General features: G+C 46.0%; 1 protein-coding gene across 3 annotated transcripts; it reads left to right on the forward strand.

Annotated features, from left to right (window-relative positions):
- Positions 1-17,686: 17,686 nt before the first annotated feature.
- Chp2 (calcineurin like EF-hand protein 2) lies at positions 17,687-22,597 on the forward strand. Of its 3 annotated transcripts, none has more exons than XM_046454545.2 (7): positions 17,687-18,012; positions 18,578-18,650; positions 18,750-18,830; positions 18,966-19,093; positions 19,268-19,329; positions 20,025-20,147; positions 22,317-22,597. In XM_046454545.2, exons 1-7 carry the CDS (start codon positions 17,946-17,948, stop codon positions 22,323-22,325), a joined length of 543 nt encoding a protein of 180 aa, XP_046310501.1. In that variant the 5' UTR covers positions 17,687-17,945; the 3' UTR covers positions 22,326-22,597. The 3 variants fall into 3 exon arrangements, with proteins under 3 accessions (XP_046310501.1, XP_046310502.1, XP_046310500.1); XM_046454544.2 differs by lacking the exon at positions 22,317-22,597 and adding an exon at positions 20,359-21,269 and having other exon boundaries at positions 17,691-18,012; XM_046454546.2 differs by lacking the exons at positions 18,750-18,830; positions 22,317-22,597 and adding an exon at positions 20,359-21,269 and having other exon boundaries at positions 17,688-18,012.
- The last annotated feature ends 314 nt before the right edge of the window (positions 22,598-22,911 follow it).

Here is a 22,911-nt window from a genome sequence, read left to right on the forward strand (position 1 = left end):
TAGTGAGACCCTATCTCAAAATGAGAAGGGGTGTAGCTCAGTGGCAGAAGGCCCCTGGGGTCAGACCCTAGTAACACACACACACACACACACACACACACACACTTAAGCTATATAAACTTACAATTAAATACATTATGCTAAAGAGGAAAGTAACATATATTCAAAACATTGCTTTCTAATTATTTTACTGTTATCTCTGCTCTTGAGGTTATTTACATTGATGGCATCGATATGGTGGAAATACTGTGTAATGGGGTGCTACTTGGAACACATGCTGACTCCCTGCTCAGTGACATCACATTAACATCTTGGAAGTAGTTATGGTGTGAGTAATTTACACCCCGGAAATCAATGTATATTACAAATTGGACCTTGATAGAGATTTCGCTGACTTCCTATACTTAAAACAATGAAGAAAATGTCAACAGTGAGAATTAAAATCAAAAGTGTATTGTATCATGGCAGAACTATTCATAATAGCCAAGAGGTAGAAGCAACTGAAATGTCTATCAAGGGATGAATGGGTAAACAAAATGCTGTATATACAGACAAGGGAATACTATGCAGCCTTTAAAAAGCAAGAAGCTCTGTCACATGCTACAATGAGGATAAACCTTGAGGACCTTAGGTCAAGTGAAATGTCACTCACCATCATTTCAGTTCGAGGAGGCATCTACAGTAATTAAATTCATAGATGTAGTAAGTAGACTAGAGATTGCTAGGGGCTGCTGGGTATAGGGGCAGAGAGTTGTTTAATGGGTTTAAAAAAGTTCTTGGGCTGGGGATGTGGCTCAAGGGTAGTGCGCTCTCCTGGCATGTGTGCGGCCCGAGTTCGATCCTCAGCACCACATGCAAACAAAGATGTTGTGTCCACCGAAAACTAAAAAATAAATATTAAAATTCTCTCTCTCTCTCTCTCTTAAAAAAAAAAAAGTTCCAGCGATGTGTTTCACAATATTCTACATACACTTAACACTACTAAACCCTTACACTTTAAAATGGTTAAGAGGAATAAGTTTATGATATGTGTTTTCATAAAAAAATATTTTAAAAAGCTTCGTGTTCGGGAATGGCATAAAACATCAAGGAGATGCTCTTCCAATATTTGAAATCTATTATTGGATTCAGCAAAGTTCCTTGTATCCCTGAAAACGAGTCAAGTTCCCTGTTTCTCTTCCCCCTGGTTAATCTAAACAAAAATATCAACCAACGTGCTGTCAGAGCGACAGCTGGCAAGCTGGTTATTGAAAATGTGCCACTGTATCATGAGCTATGGAGTCACGCACTGCGTAATGATATTTTGATGGAGGACCATATAGGACAGTGGCCCCATAAGGTTATGTGGCTCAGTGGCGTTGTCGCTTAGTCTGTGCAAGTACACTCAATGATGTCTACATAACACCGAAGCCTCCTGACAACACATGGATCAGAACACATCTTGTCGTTTAAGTGATGTGTGACTGTACTTGGTTTAAAGGTTAAGAGCAAATGAAGACACAGACAGGAGAGCTATTCCCTGATGGTCACAATAGGATGGATTCCATATGTAACAGATTTGTTCACTTTTCTTAATAAAATGTAAGAAAACCTCCTTCCCCCCAACAGAACCTGGCACTCCAGCTTCGGGCTTGCTGGGCATCCATCCTGGTGAGTGGTACCTATTTGGGGGTTAGGGGAAGTGGTTGGGGTGACCCTGTGGCATCTCACCACCACGTCCCAGTGGGTGGTGGCCATGAGCAGCTCCTAGCTGTCTTCCTTCCTGGGCTGATGGGAGCTGCCTCTCAGAAGTTACCCATCACAATTGTCCCCTGGAGGGACTTCCGGCAGAACCCCCCACGGATCAGACCAAGGCTCCACTTTATCGGAGACTCGATTTTTAATAACATTGCTGTGATTTTTATGTTTCTGGGGAAGCAGGGCACTGATAACAACATGGAGGTATTTATTTATTTTATTTTATTGATTTTTTTTAAAAAATAAATGACAGTGGAATGCATTACAATTCGTATTACACATATACAGCACAATTTTTCCTATCTCTGTTTGTATATGAAGTATGTTGACACCCAATTCGTGTCTTCGTACGTGTACTTTGGATAATGATGTCCCTCACATTCCACCATCCTTGCTAACCCCCTGGCCCCTCCCTTCCCTCCCACCCTCTGCCCTATCTAGAATTCATCTATTCCTCCCATGCTCTCCCTCCCTACCCCACTATGAGTCAGTCACCTTATATCAGAGAAAACATTTAGCATTTGTTTTTTTGGGGGATTGGCTAACTTCACTTAGCATTATCTTCTCCAACGCCATCAATTTACCTGCAAATGCCATGATTGTATTCTCTCTTATTGCTGAGTAGTATTTATAGGGTGGTGGCTTACTTGGGGTGACTGCAGAATCGCCTTACTTAGGCTTTGGGTTTACCTTGGGCACATTGCCTAATTATGACATCTGGATTCCGGTTTGGGTTGGATCCCACCACGGAGCATGGTTTTGAGCATGGCTACTGCACTGGAGGTGAGTTCTTGGCCACATGTCACAGCGAGTCTTAAATGGAAATCATGAGCTCACCCGTTTTAGAAGTTATTGGAAGCAACTGTCGAGAGACACTTGTAAAGTCCCTAAAAGTCCTCTCCTGGGCTTCTCTCAGATCCCAGAGCCTAAGTAGCTCTCTGGACTTCCGCCAGAAGGATGCTTACAGCTAACTTTTCTTGCAACCCTGGTTGGCAAGAGGTTGGGTTTTAAGTCCCTGAGTTACCTGGAGAAAGGGTGGAGGTGCGCGTTGAACCCTAGAGGAACCCTTTCTGCCCGTGCCCTCCAGGGTGGGGCATTCAGGGTCCTGGGGAAGGGTTTCGACTTTGAACCTGTTCCTTTTCTTTCTGATTTTTTTTTTTTCTTATTCAGTTTTGAATGGTTCCTTTCTTATCTGCCTTGAAGCCGGTGTGGTAGAAAGATCTGGAGCTATTCTATACGGTGTGTCTGTCTGTGCGTGTAATTTAGAAGGATTTGATTCTAAACAGACCTATGGAAAAAAAAAATCTTTTGCCCTGGGACACAACTTTCCTCATTAAAATTGTGAGCTCCGGAGGCTAAGGGTGTCACCAAACCGACTTACAGCAGGGGGCAGTCGAGGGTAGCAGTTAAATACGGGGTTTCAATGCCACAAATGAGTTTGAAACTGGCTTCAGCCAGGGGTTCCCAGACATTTGTGGTTACAAGCTTCTTTTTTTTTTTTTAATATTTATTTTTTAGTTTTCGGCAGACACAACATCTTTGTTGGTATGTGGTGCTGAGGATCGAACCCGGGCCGCACGCATGCCAGGTGAGCACGCTACCGCTTGAGCCACATCCCCAGCCCCACAAGCTTCTTTCAATGAGAAAAAAAATTTAAACATTGCACTCTCAAATATGTATTATGATTTATAAGTTGTACTCATGATTCCTGTTCTGATATTACATATGTTTGTTGTAAAACAACAAAATTGGAAATTAGGAATGGGAAAAAGATCAACTTTACCTTAAAAAGCTTTATTGAGATGTAATTGACAACGACACATATTAAAAATGCACAACTGGATAAGTTTTGACATATTTCATGGGTGCCTACCCCTGAAACCATCACACGGTCAAGATGCTGAACACTTGGGTCAGACCTAAAGCTCTGTGTTTCTTTGCAATGGCTCCTTCCCACCCACCCCTCTCTGCCCCACCCCCCATCCCTGGACAACTCTGTGTCCTTTCTGTCATCACTGAGTAGTTTGTATTTTGAAGACTTTTGTGTAAATGTTATCATACAGCATGGATTATTTATTGTTCTGGCTCTTTTAGTCAATGTACTCTTTGAGTTTCAAGATAATTATGGATGAAATTAAGGATAAAATCATGATGAAATTAACTTTTTAAAAAATTTTTTTATTGTTGGTTGTTCAAAACATTACATAGTTCTTGATATATCATATTTCACACTTTGATTCAAGTGGGTTATGAACTCCCATTTTTACCCCGTATACAAATTGCAGAATCACATCAGTTACACATCCATTGATTTACATATTGCCATACTAGTGTCTGTTGTGTTCTGCTGCCTTTCGTATCCTCTACTATCCCCCATTGAAATTAACTTTTAAAATAACATTTTAGTTTGTTAATAGTATAAAATATTTTGGTTACCAGATGATAATTTCTTTTTTTTGGTGGTATTGGATATTGAACCCAAGGGCGTTCTATCACTAAGCTCTATGCCCAGCCCCTTTTTTATTTTTTAATTGTCTTTTTTTTTTTTTGGAGACAGGGTCTGGCTGAGTTGCTGAGGCTGGCCTTGAACTTACAATCCTCCTGCCTCGGCCTCCTGAATAACTGGGATTATAGGCAAGCACCTCCATGTCCTGATTTCAGATGATTATTTTCTTTTAAATTGAATTTAAAATTCACTTTTTTTTTTGGCGGGGGGAGACAATACATTTATATGGCTTCAAACTTAACTCTATGAAAAGGCATAAAAATGAAAAGTCTCTTTAATTGCCTCCCACATCCACCGAAGTTGCCCTGAACCCTCCCTCCTTCCAGGTAGCCACTTTATAAGAAGTTGCTTTGGTATCTTGCCGATTTATTCATGCAATTATGAATATACACACATATTTGTGTGTTCTCTCACCTTTTTTGCAGAAAAGATAGCATATTGATTCACAATGATACACACTGTTCTGCAAATAACTGTTTTTCACTTGCTGTAGCTTAGAGATCTTTCCATAAGAATTTATAGAAAGCATTTTTTAAAATAGTATCATCAAGCTGATGGACACTTGGGTGGTTTCCAGTTTTTTTTTTTTACTGGAAGAAACAATGTTGCAATAAATAACCTTGTGCATACCTCATTTCACAAGTGTGTCTGGGTATCTGGAGGGTGAATTCTTCCAAGCTGGATTGCTGGGTCCAAGAGCACTTGCATTGGTGGTTTTGTTCAATAGTACCTATAGGACCGCCACAAGGGTGGTGTCAATTAACACACTCACCGGCAATGCAGGTGAGTCTCACCACCAATGTGTTTATCCGGGATCTCAGTGTAGTATTAACTTGCATTTCTCTTAATGAGACTGAAGTTGAACTGGGTATTTGGTTTTTGAATGCCTTCCTAATGGTGATGGTCTCATGCATCATCATCTAATATCTCAGGACATGAAACATGCTGGGTGGGTAGCATAGGTCGTTTTCTAGAACTTACCATGAGAATAGGGATGACTTCTATAATTGTCTAGTTTCTGATCTCCTGAAATTGCATCAAAGATGTGTTCCTTTCACTTACTTGTATCTAATTCTCTATCCAGAAAAGAGGCAAAATAATAGTTTGGATACGAGGAAGATCATCCATCAGAGAGTCTGTGACTTTCTGTTTCACGATCTCATCATCTGATGTAAGTTATTCATTAGCTGTGTGGGTCCTCATACCAGGTGGAGGACACAAACCCACTGGTCTTTGCTCGATGGTTTTGTTGATGGGAATGGGTTATTTTGATGACACTTGGTTTTCTTAATTACATGTTGACTTAGGAACTCAATTTCCTGACTAAGCAGAGTCCATTGTTTTGAAAAAGAAAGCCGTTTCCCTTGGAAAATTAAATTTTGTTGGAACACCCATTCTACTACATGTTGTCTAGGGCTGTTTCTATGCCACAGTGGCTGGGTTGACGAGGGGCACTTTGGACTGTAGAAGTTGCGGAGCTGAAAATACTTACTTTTGACAGAAATTTGTTGGTTCTTTTCTTCCACCCATGAATTCACCCAAAGTGGTGGACCCACATTGAAAAAGAACTTCAAATTTAAAAAAAAAAAAAACACCTATTTTTTTTTTTTTTTTGACTATTGAAATCACTAACATTTGTTGTGCCAGAGTTAGAGAGGTTGATTATTTTTAGGACAGATTCCTGGAATGAGTCCCTTTTTCTCCCAAATAAAGCAAATGGAAGCCCACGAAAACCTTGCAGTCACTGTAATATCGAGGCTTGCGGACGGGTTGTCTTGTTTCCTAATGTATCCTCAGCAGGATTGAGAGAATTGGAGAAATGTTTTCCTAATTTTTTTTTTTTTTTTGTACCAGAGATTGAACCCAGAGGCACTTAAACCACTGAGCCACATCCCCACCCCCTTTTATATTTTATTTTGAGGCAGGATCTTGCTCAGTTGCTTAGGGCCTCCCTAAATTGCTGAGGCTGGCTTTGAGTGCATGATCCTCCTGCCTCAGCCTCCCGAGGTGCTGGGATCACAGGCGTGCGCCACCGCCCTCTGGTTTTCCTAAAGTTTTGACTTCAGCTGTGGTTGGCCGTATGATATGTTTAGGATGGAATGTTCCAGGCTTGAGAGACAGCACTGTGACTTGGGACTGGCTTGTTGGGAGGGCTCTGTGGGGGATCAAGTTTCCCTTTCTCAGTCCCATTAGGTGGCACATGGGGACACAGAACCCCTGGGTGCTAGAGTCTGTAAACAAGTCTGGATGGTGCCTGGCAAAATGCCAGAGGGAGTGGTTTGTGAAGTCACGCCAGCGAGCCATTAAGTGTGGAGATTCCTGATTGGTTGACTGATGTATCGAGTTTATGCTAATTAGATAAGCTGTGTGGAATGTATATATAACCCTCCTGTCCTACAATAAACGGCTCCCACTCCTGCTGTATCAATCTACACAAGTTGTTCGTCACCCCCCGGTTATTTTGCTGCAGCCGGACTGCGGCACCTGGGGTTTATGATCAGGCAAGAAAGGGTTCATTCCTTGGATTCAAGGAATGGTGGGATGGTGCTTGGAACTTTCTGGAAGCTCCCCCCCCCCCATGCTGGTGTCTATGAGCTCCAAGATGAGCCCTCCCTAGGGCAGCAGTGACAGATGGTGCTCATCCCCTCGGCCCCCAGGCAAAGCTCTGCTGGAAATGCCCCTGTCTGGCCTTGGCATGGGGAAGGGAGAAGGCTGTCCCTTCTCCAGGGGCATCAGAGTGGACTGCCATGGGGGGGAGTCCCTGGGACAGGTCTGCAAGGAAGAGAGTCCAGAAGGAGTAGGACTCAGCCAGCAGCCACCAAGACGACTGGAGGGGACTTTGGAGAGGGGTGGTCCCTTCCTTGGGGGTGCATTTTGGACCCTCCCATGACATTCCCCTTCCCTGGACCTCCCCTCACCCCCTTGGTGGGTCCAATGGCCCCTTCCACACTCTCAGAACATTAAATGGTCCCCTGAAAATGTCCCAGCCCCAGGAACCTGGGAATGTAGTATCTTATGTGTCAAAAAGAACTTTCTAGAAGTCACTGAGTTGGGGATTTGGAGATATCATCCTGCAGTCTCTGGGTGGACCCAATGTGGTCATGTGAACTGTTACCCAGGGAAAAGGGGGACCCGGGGATGGGTGTCTCAGGAGATGTGACGGTGGTCACAGAGGTCGGGCCGACGTGAGAGTTGGCTTTGAAGATGGACGAAGGGCCCTCAAGCTAAGGAACAGGGCTGGCCTCTAGAAGCTGGAAAAGACACAGAACACATACCCAGTTCTGTCGGGTTGACACCCTGACTTTAGCCCAGCGAGACCCAGGCAAGATGATAAACTTATGTTGCTTTAAGCCACTAAGTTTGTGGGGACATTTTACAGATGCTGTAGGAAACGAGTGCACTCTAAAAGTGAGTGCTTTTGTAGTTCATGTTCCTCTTTTGGTGCAAACCCTCCAAGATTTCCTGTTGTGTTTCAAGTAAAAATGAAAGTCTTTACAGGGACCCATCTTCACACGAGGGCCCTCTGGTCTCATCTCCTCAACCCCCTCCCTCATTCACTCCTTTTTCCATGTCCGGTCCTCTTTGTTATTCCTTGAACATTCCAGGCAGCTATTTCATGTACACCTCAGGGCCTTTGCACATGCAAGGATATTTTTCTACCTGAAATGCTCTTATCAGAAAATTGCCCATCTTGTTCCTCACTTCTTTTGGGGTCTTTGTGCAAATGTCGCTTCATGGAGGCCTGCCTTGATCTCTCTAGTAAACCTTCCCCAATACTCCTCTGCTGTCAAATACACACTCCTCTCTCCCTCTCTCTCCTTCTCTCTCTCTCTCTCTCTCTCTCTCTCTCTCTCTGATTGTCTTAGTGCTGAGGATTGAATCCAGGGCCTTATGCTTGCTAACAAAGCGCTCCACTACTAAGACACACCCCCAGTCTTTAAAAAATATATATATTTTTAGTTTGAGTCAGGGTCTCTCTAAATTTCCCAGTCTGGCCTTGAACTTGTGATCCTCCTGCCTCAACCTCTAGGCTAGCTGGGATCACAGGCATGTGCCACCATGTTTGGCTCAAACAGGAGGGATAGAGCCGGGGACCTGATGTTCAAGTCCCTCTGAGGTCGGCTTCTAATATCACATTTTCATGGTGGTCTGTTGGGCGAGGCTCTTCTAGAAAAGAATCTCTTCGCCTAGAAGCCACCCCTATGTGTGTTCCTACGTATGCACGACTACCTCTGAAAGTTTCACAAGCAAGAAGAGGCAGATGGAGTTGGGAGGTAAGATGTGGGGGAGACTCTCTCTTCACCGTGTACCGGTTACGGTTTGCAGCTGTGAACAATATACACGTGGCAGATATTTTTCATGATCTGTTATGACTTCATGATCCTGCCCTGACCCCCTCTCTCTGCACCTTACTGGAGTTCCAAATGCAAGTTACTTTGAAGAGATTAAGACCCTAGAGAAGCTCTTCACTGGGGCCAATTGGGTTCTTCCAAAATTACCTGCTTTACAGCTTAAAGGGATTCCCGGTTTGTGCCTGGCCTCATGTTCCTCTGCTTGGAAACGTGTTAACCACGAGGATAAGCTCATTATTTCATTACGGGGCCTCTCTGGTGGACACCTGTCGATGATTGGTCTTTCACACACGCTTTCCTCTTTGGTACAGAAACTGCTTTCAGGAATTGCCCCTCCCTGTCACGGCGGGCCTGCCAATCACATGGTCCCACCCCAGGGGTGAGGTAAGACCCCTGCTCACCTGGCTGTGATTGATGGAAAGGCGGGAGTGTGGGTCATTTTCCAGTGTCTGTTTGGCTGTATGGTTTGGATGTGTCCCCTCAAAGCTCACGCGTTGGAAACTTACTCTTGGATATAACAGTGTTGGGAGGGAGAGCCTAATGAGTACTGACTGGGTCAGGAGAGCCCCCGTCCTCATCAGCAGATTTTAGGGTTATTTTTGCAGAATTGGGTTATTGTAAGGGCAGGCTTCTTATAAAAAAATTCCTCTCTCTCTCTGCCTCTCTCTCATCCTTCTTTCTGCTATGGGGTGATGAAGCAAGAAGACCCTCATGAGATGTTGGTGCCATATCTTTGGGCTACCCAACCTCCAGGACCATAACCCAGGTACCTTTCTATCATTTAAAAGTTTCTGACTCTGTGATCTTCTGTTACAGCAACACAAAGCACACCAAGACACTAGGAGAGCGACCAACTCCCTCCTCTGAGGTCACCCGTATTAAGGACCAGTTGACTCTAGAGATGTTGGGCACCATCTTGGTAGCTATGTGGAGCGTCTGCCTGAGATGGAAGAAAGCCCAGGCCGGAGAAAAAGTCACAGAGACCCGGGAACCCTGTTCAAATGCCTGGATTGAGCTCTGCCTGAGGTAAGGTCCCTTAGACTTACCTTCGACTTGAGCTCATTAGTGACCTTTCCCCCTTAATTTAGCCAGGCTCCAGTGATTCTCCAAGATTCACAGGTTGAAATCCAGTTTCCAGTGTGATGTTCATTAAGGGCTGGGACCATTGGGAGGTCATTAGGTCAGGAGGGTGGAGCCCTCATGAAAGGGATTCGTGTCTGTGAAAGATTTCTGTCGCTGTGACAAAATATGTGAGATAAATCAACTTAAAGGACGAAAGGTTTATTTTAGCTCAGGGTTTCAGAGGTTGCATTCCAGGGTTGGTTGGCTCTGTGGCTTTGGGGGCTGTGGCGGGCAGTACACCATGGTGAGGAGCCATCTGGTGTTTTAGGAAGAAGGCTAGGTTTGAGATCCAAATGATCATAGTGCCTTTATACAAGAGGCACCAGGGGGCCATCAGTCCTTTCCATGATGGTTGGCTGTTATGAATAATGCAACTGTAAACGTTTCCTGTGCAGAACATTCTTTGTGACTGGATGTTTTCATTTGTGTCTATCTCAGAAAAAACTGCTGAATCATCTAAATCATCTTTGTAAAAATATCTGCTAGTTCCTATACAAACTCTTCCTGTTCAACTCCCCAAAGTTATCCTAGACTGTACCCTCTGCAAATCTGGTTCTCTATTCTTCTTCCTAAACAAACAAACAAACAAACAAAAAGCAGGTGGCTTATAGTTCAGAGACTCCCTTCCCAGGTGGACCAAGTTGTTCTGAAGTTCCGTCAGAATGATAGTGCACTATGTACGGTTGGTGGAAGCAGTTTCTGTTAGGCTTGGAGGTAGTCAGGCAGTGAGTCTCACTGGATTCTGGTTTATATCAGTCTTTTTTTATACATATATATTTTTTAGTTTTCAGTGGACCTTAATTTATCGATTCGTGGTGCTGAGAATCAAACCTGGTGCCTCACACATGCTAGACAAGTGATCTGCCCCTGAGCCACAACCTCAGCTCCCCCTATATCAGTCTTGATGAAAAATTCTAATTTTCCTGGGGGCTCTGAAGAGAAAGAATATCAGTCTGTCACTGAGTACAGACCTATAGAGAATGCCAACCCTTAATAGAAAGAAAGCCACCCCTGTCATGGACATAGCACCAAACATGGCACTGGAAAGTAAAAGGTAGGGGGGGATGGATGTTTTCAGTGTTCATTTTGAAAAGCATTCCAGATACAGGATTCTAGAAATTACCATGACTTCCCACGATTTATAGATACTGTATCGACTCATTTCCTTTACCGAGACAGAAAACCACACTCCTGATTTCCCCTCCCATGTCCTTGTTCATTTTTTTTCTCAATCTCCCATTGCCAATCTTCTCCTCCTCCTCAGTACGTAGTCCTGGGACTTCTCTCTTTATTGACATCTAGGTAATCTTACCCACTCTCACAGTTTTAACATCATCTCTAGACACTGATAATTTCTTAGCCTATAACTTTTTCAATTCACCAAGAAGGTATGACAATTACAAACATACGCACCAAACAACACAGCCCCAAAATCTAAAAAGCAAACACTGACAGAATTGAAGGGAGAAAGAGACTGCTTTACAAAAATAACGGGAGATTCAAGACCTCACTTTCAGTCCTGAATAAAGACAGATAGAAAATCAGTAAGTGAATATAGGACTTAAACAACATTATAAACAACTAGAACTAACAGACGCATGGAAGGCTTCTAATAAGAGCGGAACACTCATTCTTCTCAAGTGCACATGGAACATTCTCCAGGCTAAACTATTTATTTGACCACAAAATGAGTCTCAATAAATTGAAAAAGACTAAAACTATGTCGAGTATCTTTTCTGCAATCCAATGAAATGAGGAATCCATAAGGGAAGGAAACCTATCAGATTCACGTATAAGTGGAAAATTAAACAATACCTTCTTCATCAATTGGTGGAGCAAAGAATGAAAAACCAGCCTCTACCTCAGAGCAAAGCCTGTCCAAGGAAGGGACATCACCTTTGTCCTTGGAAAGACCCACAGAGCACTCCTAGGCACATTCCCACCCTGCTAAGTTGTTTATCTACAAATAACAGGAGAGATCTGCTGCACCAGGTGTCCCTGACTCAGTCAGGCTAGGTGGGGATCCATAGCAGCCCCCTAGCAGCCACCAATCAGTATGAGACAGGGAAATACCTGGGATGCCAGGTGACCCTCCCAGTAGTTTATGGTGTTGGGAAACCACATAGTTCAGCACGTACACCCCTCGTGGCTTAAATCAGTCAGTTCAAAGGAATCCCCCTCTTGTACTGACCAATCACCCCTACCCAACTTGTTCCCGCCAGTGAATGTGCTAATCATGTTTTAGAGTTGTTATTTGATTTTCCTGCGGTGTGTGATGATTTGCTAAGGGAGGCTATGATGTATGTGAAGTCCCTGCCCTCTCCAAAAAATGTATAAAACTGCTGCAAACCCTGGGCTCGGGGCCTCTCAGCGTCACCAGTTGCTGTGTGTGTGCACAGAGGACCGAGCTAGCTCGCAATAAACACCTCTTTGCTGTTTACATGGATCTTGGTCTCTGGTGGTCTTTTGGGGGTCCCGAATTCGAGCATAACAAGAAGAAATCACAAGGAAATTAGAAAATGCTTTGAGACAAACGAAAACAAAAAGTACAACATCCCAAATAGAGAGCTCCTGTCTCAAGTTCTCTCTTGAATTCTATACACCCATCACCAATTAGCTATTTAATATCTTTACTGGTGTTGGGAAAAGGTATAATGGCAGCTACACCCCAAAAAACCCCAACATGGCACCTGAGGAGCTTTTTTCCTGCTTCTCCCTTTCCTGCCGGTGCCAACCCCCCCCCCCCCCCCCCCCCCCGCGCCAATTTCAAATCTCGCTGGCAGGAAACCTTAGCCCCAATAAGAACTAATTTCGTGGGCTCCGGAACTGACATCTGGAAGAACTTACCAATAAATGAGTGACCCGTCATTTACCTAAGCCCTGCCACCTCTCCTTAGATCTATATAAGCACACAGCCTTTTGTAATAAAGTGGAACTCTCCCCAGCAAAGTGTCTTGCGTGGAGGAATTCTTTCAACTTGGGCTTTTAAAAAGCCCAAGGACTTTTTAAACAAAATTTCTCCCCTTGAAATTTGTCCCTTTCTCTATCATGGAGACAAATGGCCCTTTCTAATTGGTTTGGACCCAAATCATGGAATCATCCTTTATTGCTCTCTCACACCTTTTATTCAATGCATCAGCAAATCCCATGGGCTCTTCTTTCAAAATAGGACTCAAATTGGGTCCCTTCTCATCCTTTCCACAGCTGTCACCGTGGGACATGCCGCTATCATTTTTCACCTGGATTATTGCAATAGTCCCCTAGCTCCCGTTAAGTCTGCCTGTACAGCCAGAGTGACTCTTGGGATGCTATCAAAATAGAAATTAAATTATCTATCTCCAAACTTGAACCCTTACCCCTGCATCCTAGCACACTTTAGGTTTAAAAGACCTTGCAAGATGGTTCTGGCTCACTTGGTGTTCTGGACCAGCTTTCAACACATTGAAGATAAAAGTAGTCCCTTGTTTTAATCTGGATTTTTAAACCTTGTGCAGTTTCTGCTTATTATGTTTATTAGTTATTTCTATTTCTTAACTTCTCCCAACTTTTTTTTTCTGTTAGATGGTCTTCTACCTTTTTTAGAAGCTGAATATTTCCCCAAATTTGTCTTTTTTGTCTTTATACACACACACATTTGTGTGTGTGTGTGTGTGTGTTTATGTTTGCACCTGTGTGTGTACATATGTGTGTCTATACAGAGGTTTTAATTATCATGAGTCAAATTTGTCAGTCTTTTCTCCATGATGTCCGTGTTTTGTTTCATGTTTAGAGAGACCTTCTGCTATAGATTAAAACAAAATACACTCAAGATTCCTTCTGACATTCTATGTTTGGTTTTGCATATAGATCTTTATTTTCTTCTGGAATTTATTTTGGCATAAGAAGGTAGGGGTACAGCTTTATTCTTCTCCCTAAAAGACAGATGTCCCAAATGACATTTATTGAATAAGCCACATTTTCCCCCACTGATGTAAAAATGTTACTTTTATCACATGACAAATTCCCATATGCATTTGGGTCTATTTCTGACTTCCTGGTCTTTTTCTTATCTATCTATTCCTTCCCGCACCCTTACAACATTTACTGATTGTTCCTTTATAATACTTTTAAAAAAAATCTGTTAGATCAAGTTCACTGTTATTTCTTTTACTTGTAGACTTTCCTAGCTTATCCTTTTGGAGACAGCTTTACTGAGATACAATTTACATACCATGTAATTCCCTCATTTTATGCATATAGTTCAATAGATATTATTATAGTCACCAAAATCAAGTCAATTTTAGAATATTTTCATCATCTCAAAAAGAAGCCCCATCTTGTTTAGTTATTTCACCCTTTCCCCATCCCTCAACAATTCTTTTGTCCCATAGGTTCACCTATTCTTGATATTCCATACATGTGGAATCATATGTGATCTTCTGTGAACACATATAATGTGTGATCTTTTATTTTTACTTAGCATAATATTTTCCAGGTTCATCTATGTTGGGCCATATATCAGTACTTCATTATTTTGTATAGTCAAATAATATTCCATTTGCATAGTTATGCCACATTTCGTTTATCCATTGGTTGATGGACATTTGAGTAGTTTACACCTTTTTTTTGTTAAATATTTTTTTAGTTGTCAGTGAATCATTTATTTATTTATATGTGGTGCTGAGGATCGAACCCAGTGCCTCACACATGCCAGAGCTCTACTACTGAGCCATAACCCCAGCCCCCGACATCCTTTGACTAATAGGAATAGTGTTACTATTAACACTTATTTTCAATTCTTTTGAGTATATACCTAGCAGTGGAATGGCTGGGTCAGGTGGTAGTTTTGCTTAACTTATTGAGGAACCTTCAAACTATTTTCCACAGCCTGTTGCTGTGGAATGGTATGTTGCTACTAGCAACGTATGAGGGCTCCAATTTTTTCATATCCACCTCAAGACTGGATATTGTCTGTTGTTGTTTTTATTTGTTTTAACTGTTGTGACTATAGTGAGTGTGAAGTGGTATCTCACTTGTGCTTTGATTTTTTTATTTCCCTGATAACTAGTGATACGGAGAATCTTTTCATGTATTTATTTGGCTGTTTATGTATCTTCTTGGAAAGAAATGTCTTTTCAAGTTTATGGTCCCCCTTTTCTTTGTTACTGAGTTACCTCCCCAGCCCTTTTTCTTTTTAATTTTGAGGGTTTCTCTAAGTTTGTTATGGTTTGGAGGTGAGGTGCCCCCCCCCCCCAAAGCTCATGTGTGAGACAATGCAAGAAGGCTCCGAGGAGAAATGACTGGGTTATGAGAGTCTTAATCCAATCAGCGAATTGATGCCCTGATAGGGTTTGATTGGTAACCAAAGTGGCAGGGAGTGGCTGGAGGAGGTGGGAATTATGGGCTGGGCTTTTGGGTATATATTTTTATCTGGCAAGTGGAGACCTCTCTTTCTGCTTTCTGATCACCAGGCCTTAGGCCACAGTCTTCTGCCGTAATGTCCTGCCTCATCTTAAAACCCTGAGGAACGGAGCCTGCTGTCTGGGGACTGAGACCTCTGAAACGGTGAGCCCCCAAATAAACTTCTCCTCCCTTAAAATTGTTCTGGTGAGATCTTTTAGTTGCAGCAATGAAAACACTAACTAAAACAAAGTTGCTCAGGGCCTTGCTAAGTGGCCCAGGCTGGCCTCAAACTTGAGATCCTCCTGCCTCAACCTCCTGAATTGCTGGCTTTATGGGCGTGGGTGTGCTACAGTGCCTGGCTGACATTTATCCTTCTATTGTTGAGTCATAGGCGTTTTATATTTTTCTAACTACTCTTGCATGTTATTTAGAGGTGAACCTTCATCAAGAATGGCTAGAAGCTTTCATGTAGCTTAAAGGCAAAAAAAAAAAAAAAAGTTTAGTCTAATAGAGTCTAGAGAAGAAAATTTCCCCAATGCATCTCTCTCTTGAATGTGGATGCTCGGAGAAGACGTGGCCACATGTACTGTGAGACTGATCTAAACCTCACTGGCATTCATGACGCAGGAAAGGGAAGCACAGTCCTGTCCTTGTGCATGGTGTGAACCTCAGGGTTATTAATTACTCTTTGGCATCACTTACTTTAGTGTATCACTGTCTCAGAGAATGAGGTGGAGAAGTGCTTTCCAAGATTAGCATCCCACGTTGGCCAGAGGTGATTTGGCAGTTTCCTGGGGTCTCCAACTCACACCAATTCTTCTAGCCTGACCCCAGCCACGCACCTGCACCTGTGTGATTTGGGGGCTTAATCAGGGAGAAGTGTGGCTTCCCACATGGTTCTGTCCCTGGGGAGTGTCTGAAAGGGAATCAGGCTTTCTTAGGCCAGTTGCTTAATCCTTGGGGTATCTGAGAGAAGCAAGCACTTTTTAGATCAATATGTTCAAAGCCCATTTGATGCCAACTCTGCCTTGGGCTGGAAAATAGAGTGTTTGTCCAGCTTCTTTCTCTATGAACTTGAACCCTTGTAATGAACTGCTTGCATTTTCTCCTCCGGGAAAGCTTGTGTGTATGTGTGATTATGATGAAGGATCGCTTCAAAACTGGGCACCCGTGGTGCTTGGTCCGTATACAACCGAGTTTCTCAAGTTTTTAAAAATCGCTATCCCTTCCTCCCCTGAAATCTTTTAGACACTTTTTCCTCTATTACCCCTCCCCCCCATGAAATTCCACAACCCCCAATATACTGTATATTTATGTGCTGTATGTAAATCTGTGCTTTGTACACAAGAAAATAAGATTTCCCCTCCCTGGGGAGTGATATGCCTCTACCAAGGATGCATGTGCTATGGTTTAAATGTCCCACCAAAATTCATGTTGAAATTTAATCCCCGGGGTGCTGGGGATATAGCTCAGTGGGTAGAGTGCTTGCCTTGCATGCACAAGGCCCTGGGTTCAGTCCCCAGCACCACCACCAAAAAAGAGAGAGAGAGAGAGAGAGAGAGAGAGAGAGAGAGAGAGAAAGAAAGAAAGAAAGAAAGAAAGAAAGAAATTTAATTTAATCCCCAATGTGAGGTATGAACAGGGTGCAAACTTAATCTGACCGTGGCATTCAGAGGCAGGACCTTTGGAAGGCAAAGAAGGTTAAATGAGGCCTGAATGGTGGGGCCCTCATCCAATGGGTCTGTGTCTTTCTAGAACAGTAGGAGAGACCTGGGCTGGGATGTGCTGTCCATCTTACCATATGGTGCCTATGTGGCCTTGAGACTCTGCAGAGAGTTCATGCCAGCAAGAAGGACCTCATCAGATGTGCAGCCACCTGGTTTTGAACATCCCAGCCTTTGGAACTATGAACCTAACAAACCTCTATTCTTTATAAGTTACCCAGTCTCTGGTATTCAGTTATAGCAACAGAAAAAATGGATCAGGAGGACAGCATGCTTAACAATAGTTCAGAACCAGTCCCCTTGGCAGCCTCCCATGCATAAAAGCCAGAAGCTTGGGCTGAGTGGAGACTGTAGCAAATGGACAGGCCCTGACTTAGTGATGTCAGATCTTGGAATATCTCAGGAGAAGCCAAGAATCTGGATACATTTGCACTTAAAGCATTGGTTTTAATGACACAGCAGCAATCATGCTGTGTAGACCAAACAAAAAAATTCAAAACCCAGATACTCTGGAGACTAGCTGGTGTGGTTAGATCTAGTTAGTGCCCTTTCCACCTAAGGAGTCTCCACCCTGCCCCTCAAGACCCCTCCTGACCTCTCCTCTCTGGGAGTGCTTTGATGCCTCTCCCTGCCCTGTACACCAGCCCCCAGACTGGGGCCATCCGGGATGGGGACAAATGCCCCCACCAGGTTCCCAGCAGGACCTGGACTCTGCTTCTGAGCATGCACTCAGCAAAGAAGAGAGGGACAGGGAGGGCAGCGCTCTGGAGGAGGAGTGGGTGGCGTATCTGGTGCGGACCGTGAGAATGCAGACCCGAGGGAGGCTTCAGAAGGCGGGGCACCGGCCTCGCCCAGCCTCTGCCCTGGGGACAGCAGAATCTGGGCTGAAACAACCCGTTGTCCACTCCCTCCCCTCTGACCCGCTACCCCGGCTATTGTTTTCTATTTGCCCGGGTCGTAGGTGGGAGGCGAGGAACGCTGGGGTTCTGGAGCCTGGCTGCTCTCCAGCCCGGTGGTGGCCTTCGGCCCTGGGGTCACTGGGCGGCCCCGCCTGCAGCCTGGAGGAGGGACCGCCTGGGTCCGCCGGCCGCTCGCTCGGGTCCTCCCGCCTCCAGCTCGGCCATGGGCTCGCGCGGCTCCCACGCCGCTCTCATTCCCGACGTGGACAGCATTCGCCGAGAGACCGGCTGTGAGTGCGCCCGCGCCGCTGCCTGGGGAGGGGACAAAGCCAGGCGCCGGCTGGGGACAGGAGGAGGTTCAGGGCAGCGTAGGGGACCCCAGAACAGGGCGTGATGGAGGGATGGATCACAATCCGGGAGTGGGGGACCCCGGGGCTGGGAGACCTGGACCCAGGCGCCTGGGAACAGGGGCGCGTCAACTTGGGGGTCCCGCGTCCAAGTGGGAAGATGGCCCGGGTTCACCCGCTTGGATTCACCCAAGCAGCCAGGTGTCCTCGAACCTGGACGGAGGCTGAAGGCAGAGCTGACCGCGGATGGACGGGGGTGACTTTGATCCCTTGGTTTCCGGGAACCCAGCGCTGAAACGCGGGGAGCCTGCCCGGGTCTCCAACCTGGCGCTTCACTGGGTCTCGCCCAGCTCCTTCCAACTCCGTCCCTCTGCCCCGGGTCCGAGGATAAAGACCCTGCCTCCCCTGGCCGCCGGGAGGGGGTTTCCGGGGCGCTGCCCGCGGCTCTGGGGTTCAGCCACGTCCCGAGCGCACTCGCCAGGTCACCCTTCCTCCTTCCCTCCCGCAGTCTCGCAGGCCAGTCTGCTCCGCCTCTACCACCGGTTCCGGGCACTGGACAGGAACAAGAAGGGCTACTTGAGGTGAGGGCAGGGGGCTGGCCTGATGACCTCTGCCCCCACTCCCCTCTCAGACACCACCTGCCGCCTTTGTCCCAGCCACTGTGTACTTTGACTTTACAGCCGCACGGATCTCCAGCAGATCGGGGCGCTGGCTGTCAACCCCCTGGGAGACCGGATTATAGACAGCTTCTTCCCCGATGGGTGATGCCCGGTTGGGGGCGAGGAGATGGAGCTGGAGAAACCTGCTTGTGGGTGGGTGGGAAGGTGGGGGAGGTCAGAGACAGAGGCAGGTGGCTCGCCCAGGTGACCCTTGCTCCGCCCCATCCCACCCTCCAGGAGTCAGCGATTGGATTTCTCAGGCTTTGTTAGGGTTCTGGCTCATTTTCGACCTATAGACGATGACACAGGAGTCCGAGACCCCAAGCAGCCTGAACCCCTCAACAGCAGAATGAACAAACTTCGCTGTGAGTATTGGGGGGGCCTGCCGGAGTGAGACCCCAGAATTGAGCACACAAGGGAGAGGCCCCAGGAAGCTCCCACTCCCTGTGTGAGCCTATTGATGATCTAGGCCTCCATGGCGACCAGAAGAGAACCAGGTAAGACCCACCTTCCTTATCCCCCCTCTGCTCTCTTCCCAGTCGCCTTTCAACTCTACGACCTGGATCAGGATGGGAAGATCTCCAGGCACGAGATGCTGCAGGTGGGAAGAAGGCAAATGCAAACAGACCTGATGGGTGAAGGGGGGATGGTTGGATGGGGCTGCGTGCGGAATGGGGTGGGATGATCCGCCCATGGGCGGAACATGCACATGGGGTGGGAAATGGAAAGGATGGGGTTGCAATAGGGGTTAGTTGGGAGGCGGGGTGGGTAGCCGTTGGGTAAGAGGTGAGGAATCAGGGATTCTCAGCAGGCAGCAAATTTGCCTTCTGAGTGAGCACTTGGCCTTAGCTGGTGACATTCCTGGTTGTCACAACTGGGGGAGAATGTGCTACTGGCATTGGGTAGATGTCAGGAATGCTGCTCTGTACATTGGATAATAGTGAGGATAGCTTCCCACAACAGAGGGTGGACTGGCCCCGAATGTCCACAGCGCCAAAATCAAGAAGCTCACCTCTCTTCAGGTGTGCTGAGGTGGTGACAGAGGGTGAGCTAGCGATGGACGATCTGGGGTTTTAAGGTTGGAGTAATGAGTTTGGGCATATTGCTTGTTGCTGTGAGTGGTGAGGGTTAGATGGGGGATCAGATGCCCAAGCCGTGGGGGGAATTATTAGGGGAGACGGTGAGGTGGGCAATGGATGAGAGATCATGAAATTGGGAGTCCTTTCAGCAGTGAGTTTGGGGGATGCACGAGTACACTCTGTGCCTCTTCTTTATGGCTGCTGCTTCTACCTCCAGGTTCTCCGGCTGATGGTCGGAGTCCAGGTGACAGAAGAACAGCTAGAAAGCATCACGGACCGCACGGTGCAGGAGGCGGATGAAGATGGGGATGGGGCTGTGTCCTTCTTGGAGTTCACCAAGGTCGGGCATCCTGACCCCCTCGGGAACTGGGGAGTGGACTTCCTGCAGAGAGATGGGCATGAGACATAAAATAGAAGAAGGGCTGAAAAATAAGGGGTTCCCAGGGAGTGACCGGGCTCTGGGGAATGCTTAGAGCCCTGCGGGAGGAGCGGGGAGGCATGGTGGCCTGTGATTCGAGACTTCTGACGTGACCACCTCCATGTCTCTCCAGTCCTTAGAGAAGATGGACATAGAACAAAAAATGAGCATCCGGATCCTGAAGTGATGCTGGCCACCCCCTGCGTCTCTGGCCAGCTCCTGCAGGCCAGTCTCTGCCTGGGAGTCGTCCTCCGTCTTCATGGAGGCAGGGTCTCTACACCATTCTTATTTCTAAACTAAACTCTGGGGTCAAGGAGAGAAAGTTGGAAGGGCCTATCCTAAAGCTCAGGTCCCTTGATCTCAGGTCTGTGAATCCGTCAGCCATCCTTTGGTTGCAGGTGACAGAGAATCCAATGAAAACAGCTTAAGTTAAAAAAAAAAGGGGGGATTTTATGGGCTCACATAATTAAAAAGTCTGTGTCTTCAGACACAATGGGATCCAAGGGCACAAATGATGTTGGGACTCTGTTTGACCCTTCTCCAGAGGGCTCTTCCCTCAGGATGCAGAATGGCTACCAGTAACTCCAAACTTGCATCCTTCTAGCCTCGTAACACAGCAGGAGGATTTTCTTATTCCATTAATTCTAAGCAAAGAGTATCATTGGCCCAACTGGGGTCTCATCTGGGGAATGAAACACTCTAATTGGTCAGGTTGGTGTCAGGCACTAATTCCTAGAGCCAGAAAATAAGGTTTGAAGACTCAAGATAGTGTGAGAGGTAGTGGCTTAAAGGAAAATGGGTACCATTTGGAGGAGGAGGGGAAAAGTGTGTGTGTGTGTGTGTGTGTGTGTGTGTGTGTTGTCTCTGTTCAGGCAAAACAAGATATGGCCATTACTGTCTGGTTGATCCAATGGAGGTATCTTTGAAATCTGGCCCCTTCAATAGATTTTCACTGATTTCATGAATGCATGACTGTGTAAATGAGGTGGGTGGTTTATGGGGGTGGGGAAGATGGTGTAAAAACAATAAACAACACATACTTTCCTGGGTGTGTGAAGTTATTGCGAGATTTGGAGAGCAGCTGGGTACAATGGTGCATGCCTGTAATCCCAGAGGCTCGGGAGGCCAAGACAGGAGAATCGCAAGTTCAAGGTCAGCCTCAGCAACTTAGTGAGGCCCTCCCTAAGCAATTTAGTGAAATGAAAAATAAATAAAGGAGTGGGGATGTGACTCAGTGGTTAAGTGCCCCTGGGTTCCATCCCCAGTACAAAAAAAAAAAAAAGTAATAATAAGATCTGAAGGGTAATCCTGCTGTAAAAGGTTCAGATATTGATATACATAGAATAGAGTGTAAAAGCTACGTAACACAGTGCTGCAGCCATACCTGCAAGGAGCTGCTGCCCGTGGCCTGCCTGGATCCCCTTCTGGGAAGTGCTGGACATGCCTTATGTCAGCACATGAGAATCGGTATCTTTTGGACTCTGCATTCAGTGACATAAGCTGGTAGCTTGCAACTGGCTGTAGGGAGACTATTTCCGTCACAGACATTGGCAAACGCAACAGGCCAGGGCTCTCCCATGGGGAAGCCAGTTGTCCAACATTTAACGTCACGTCCCCCGCTAGGCATTCACTACTACTGTATGGGCCAGGGTCTTTGTACCCTGCTCCCCCAGTACCTGCAATACCGGTCCTTGGGGTCTTTGCCAGACAGAGTCGTGTACTTGACCTGCGTGATGGGGATTCATGACGGCTGGAGCTGCTCTTAACCAATGACAGGTGGCAACTGGTAGCTAAACACCCAGTTATTTCACCTTTTGGGTGGGATACTTTGGAGGCCCATCCCTTATTTCACGTAGAAATCTCCAGGTTGGAGCCCAGTAGCCCACAGTTTTAACCTGCTGGTTAAAGGACCCTGTACCGGCTCCCTTTCCTCCTAGTCTCACTTGCTCCGTCCTCTCGGTCCATTCCCCGTCTCAGGATGTACTAGGACTGGTGGAACACAGTCTCTCTCTCTCTCACTCCCACGTGGCTGGGGAACTCTCTGGAACACCGAAGAACTGTTGTACAACTCCTGACATTTTCTTATTTCAGGAAGTTTGAGATCATATGAAGACTGTGAAGCGTCGGGGATCCAGGAACCTGGAATTATCTGGGGTGACAATTTGGACCTTTGCACTTTGATTCGAGTATGAGTCTGACAGATGAGCCCCAGAGTTGGAGGGGCAGGCAGAGATCAAAAGGGGTTTTGGGGAACGTTGTGATTGTTGTCAGAGGATGGTTACATGAACAAGGACTTTCTGACTAGGGATATCTGTTTAGTCTTTGATCCCGATTGAAGTCAGGGGTGGGGAATAAAAGTCACCCAGTGGCCATTTTTTTTTTTTTTTGTCGCTGTGAGAGATTTGTCTGTAGACACAAGTAGAAGGGAGGGGTATAGGGAGGGAAGGAAAAGGAGAAGGGGGGGCGGGGGGAAGGGAGATCGATTTTGAGACATTCTTTCTTTCTTTCTTTCTTTTTTGGTACCAGGAATTAAACCCAAGGGGCCCTCAACCACTGGGCCACATCCCCAGACCCCACACATGCCAGGCAAGTGCTCTACCACTGAGCCCCAGCCCCAGCCCCCACGGACCTTTTTAAATATTTTATTTAGAGACAGGATCTCGCTAAGTTGCTTATGGCCTCACTA

This window comes from Marmota monax, unplaced genomic scaffold (assembly GCF_021218885.2).
Source record: "Marmota monax isolate L192 unplaced genomic scaffold, Marmota_monax_Labrador192_F-V1.1 WCK01_AAM20220418_F8-fsc00086, whole genome shotgun sequence".
In the NCBI taxonomy this organism is placed as follows: domain Eukaryota; kingdom Metazoa; phylum Chordata; class Mammalia; order Rodentia; family Sciuridae; genus Marmota; species Marmota monax.

Bases quoted from the DNA above. Each gene is read 5' to 3' on its own strand.
- Chp2 (XM_046454544.2), top strand. From the start codon at position 17,946: ATGGGCTCGCGCGGCTCCCACGCCGCTCTCATTCCCGACGTGGACAGC. The intron at 18,651-18,749 runs GTGAGGGCAGGG...TTGACTTTACAG, and splicing joins AACAAGAAGGGCTACTTGAG to CCGCACGGATCTCCAGCAGA. The intron at 20,148-20,358 runs GTCGGGCATCCT...ATGTCTCTCCAG, and splicing joins CCTTCTTGGAGTTCACCAAG to TCCTTAGAGAAGATGGACAT.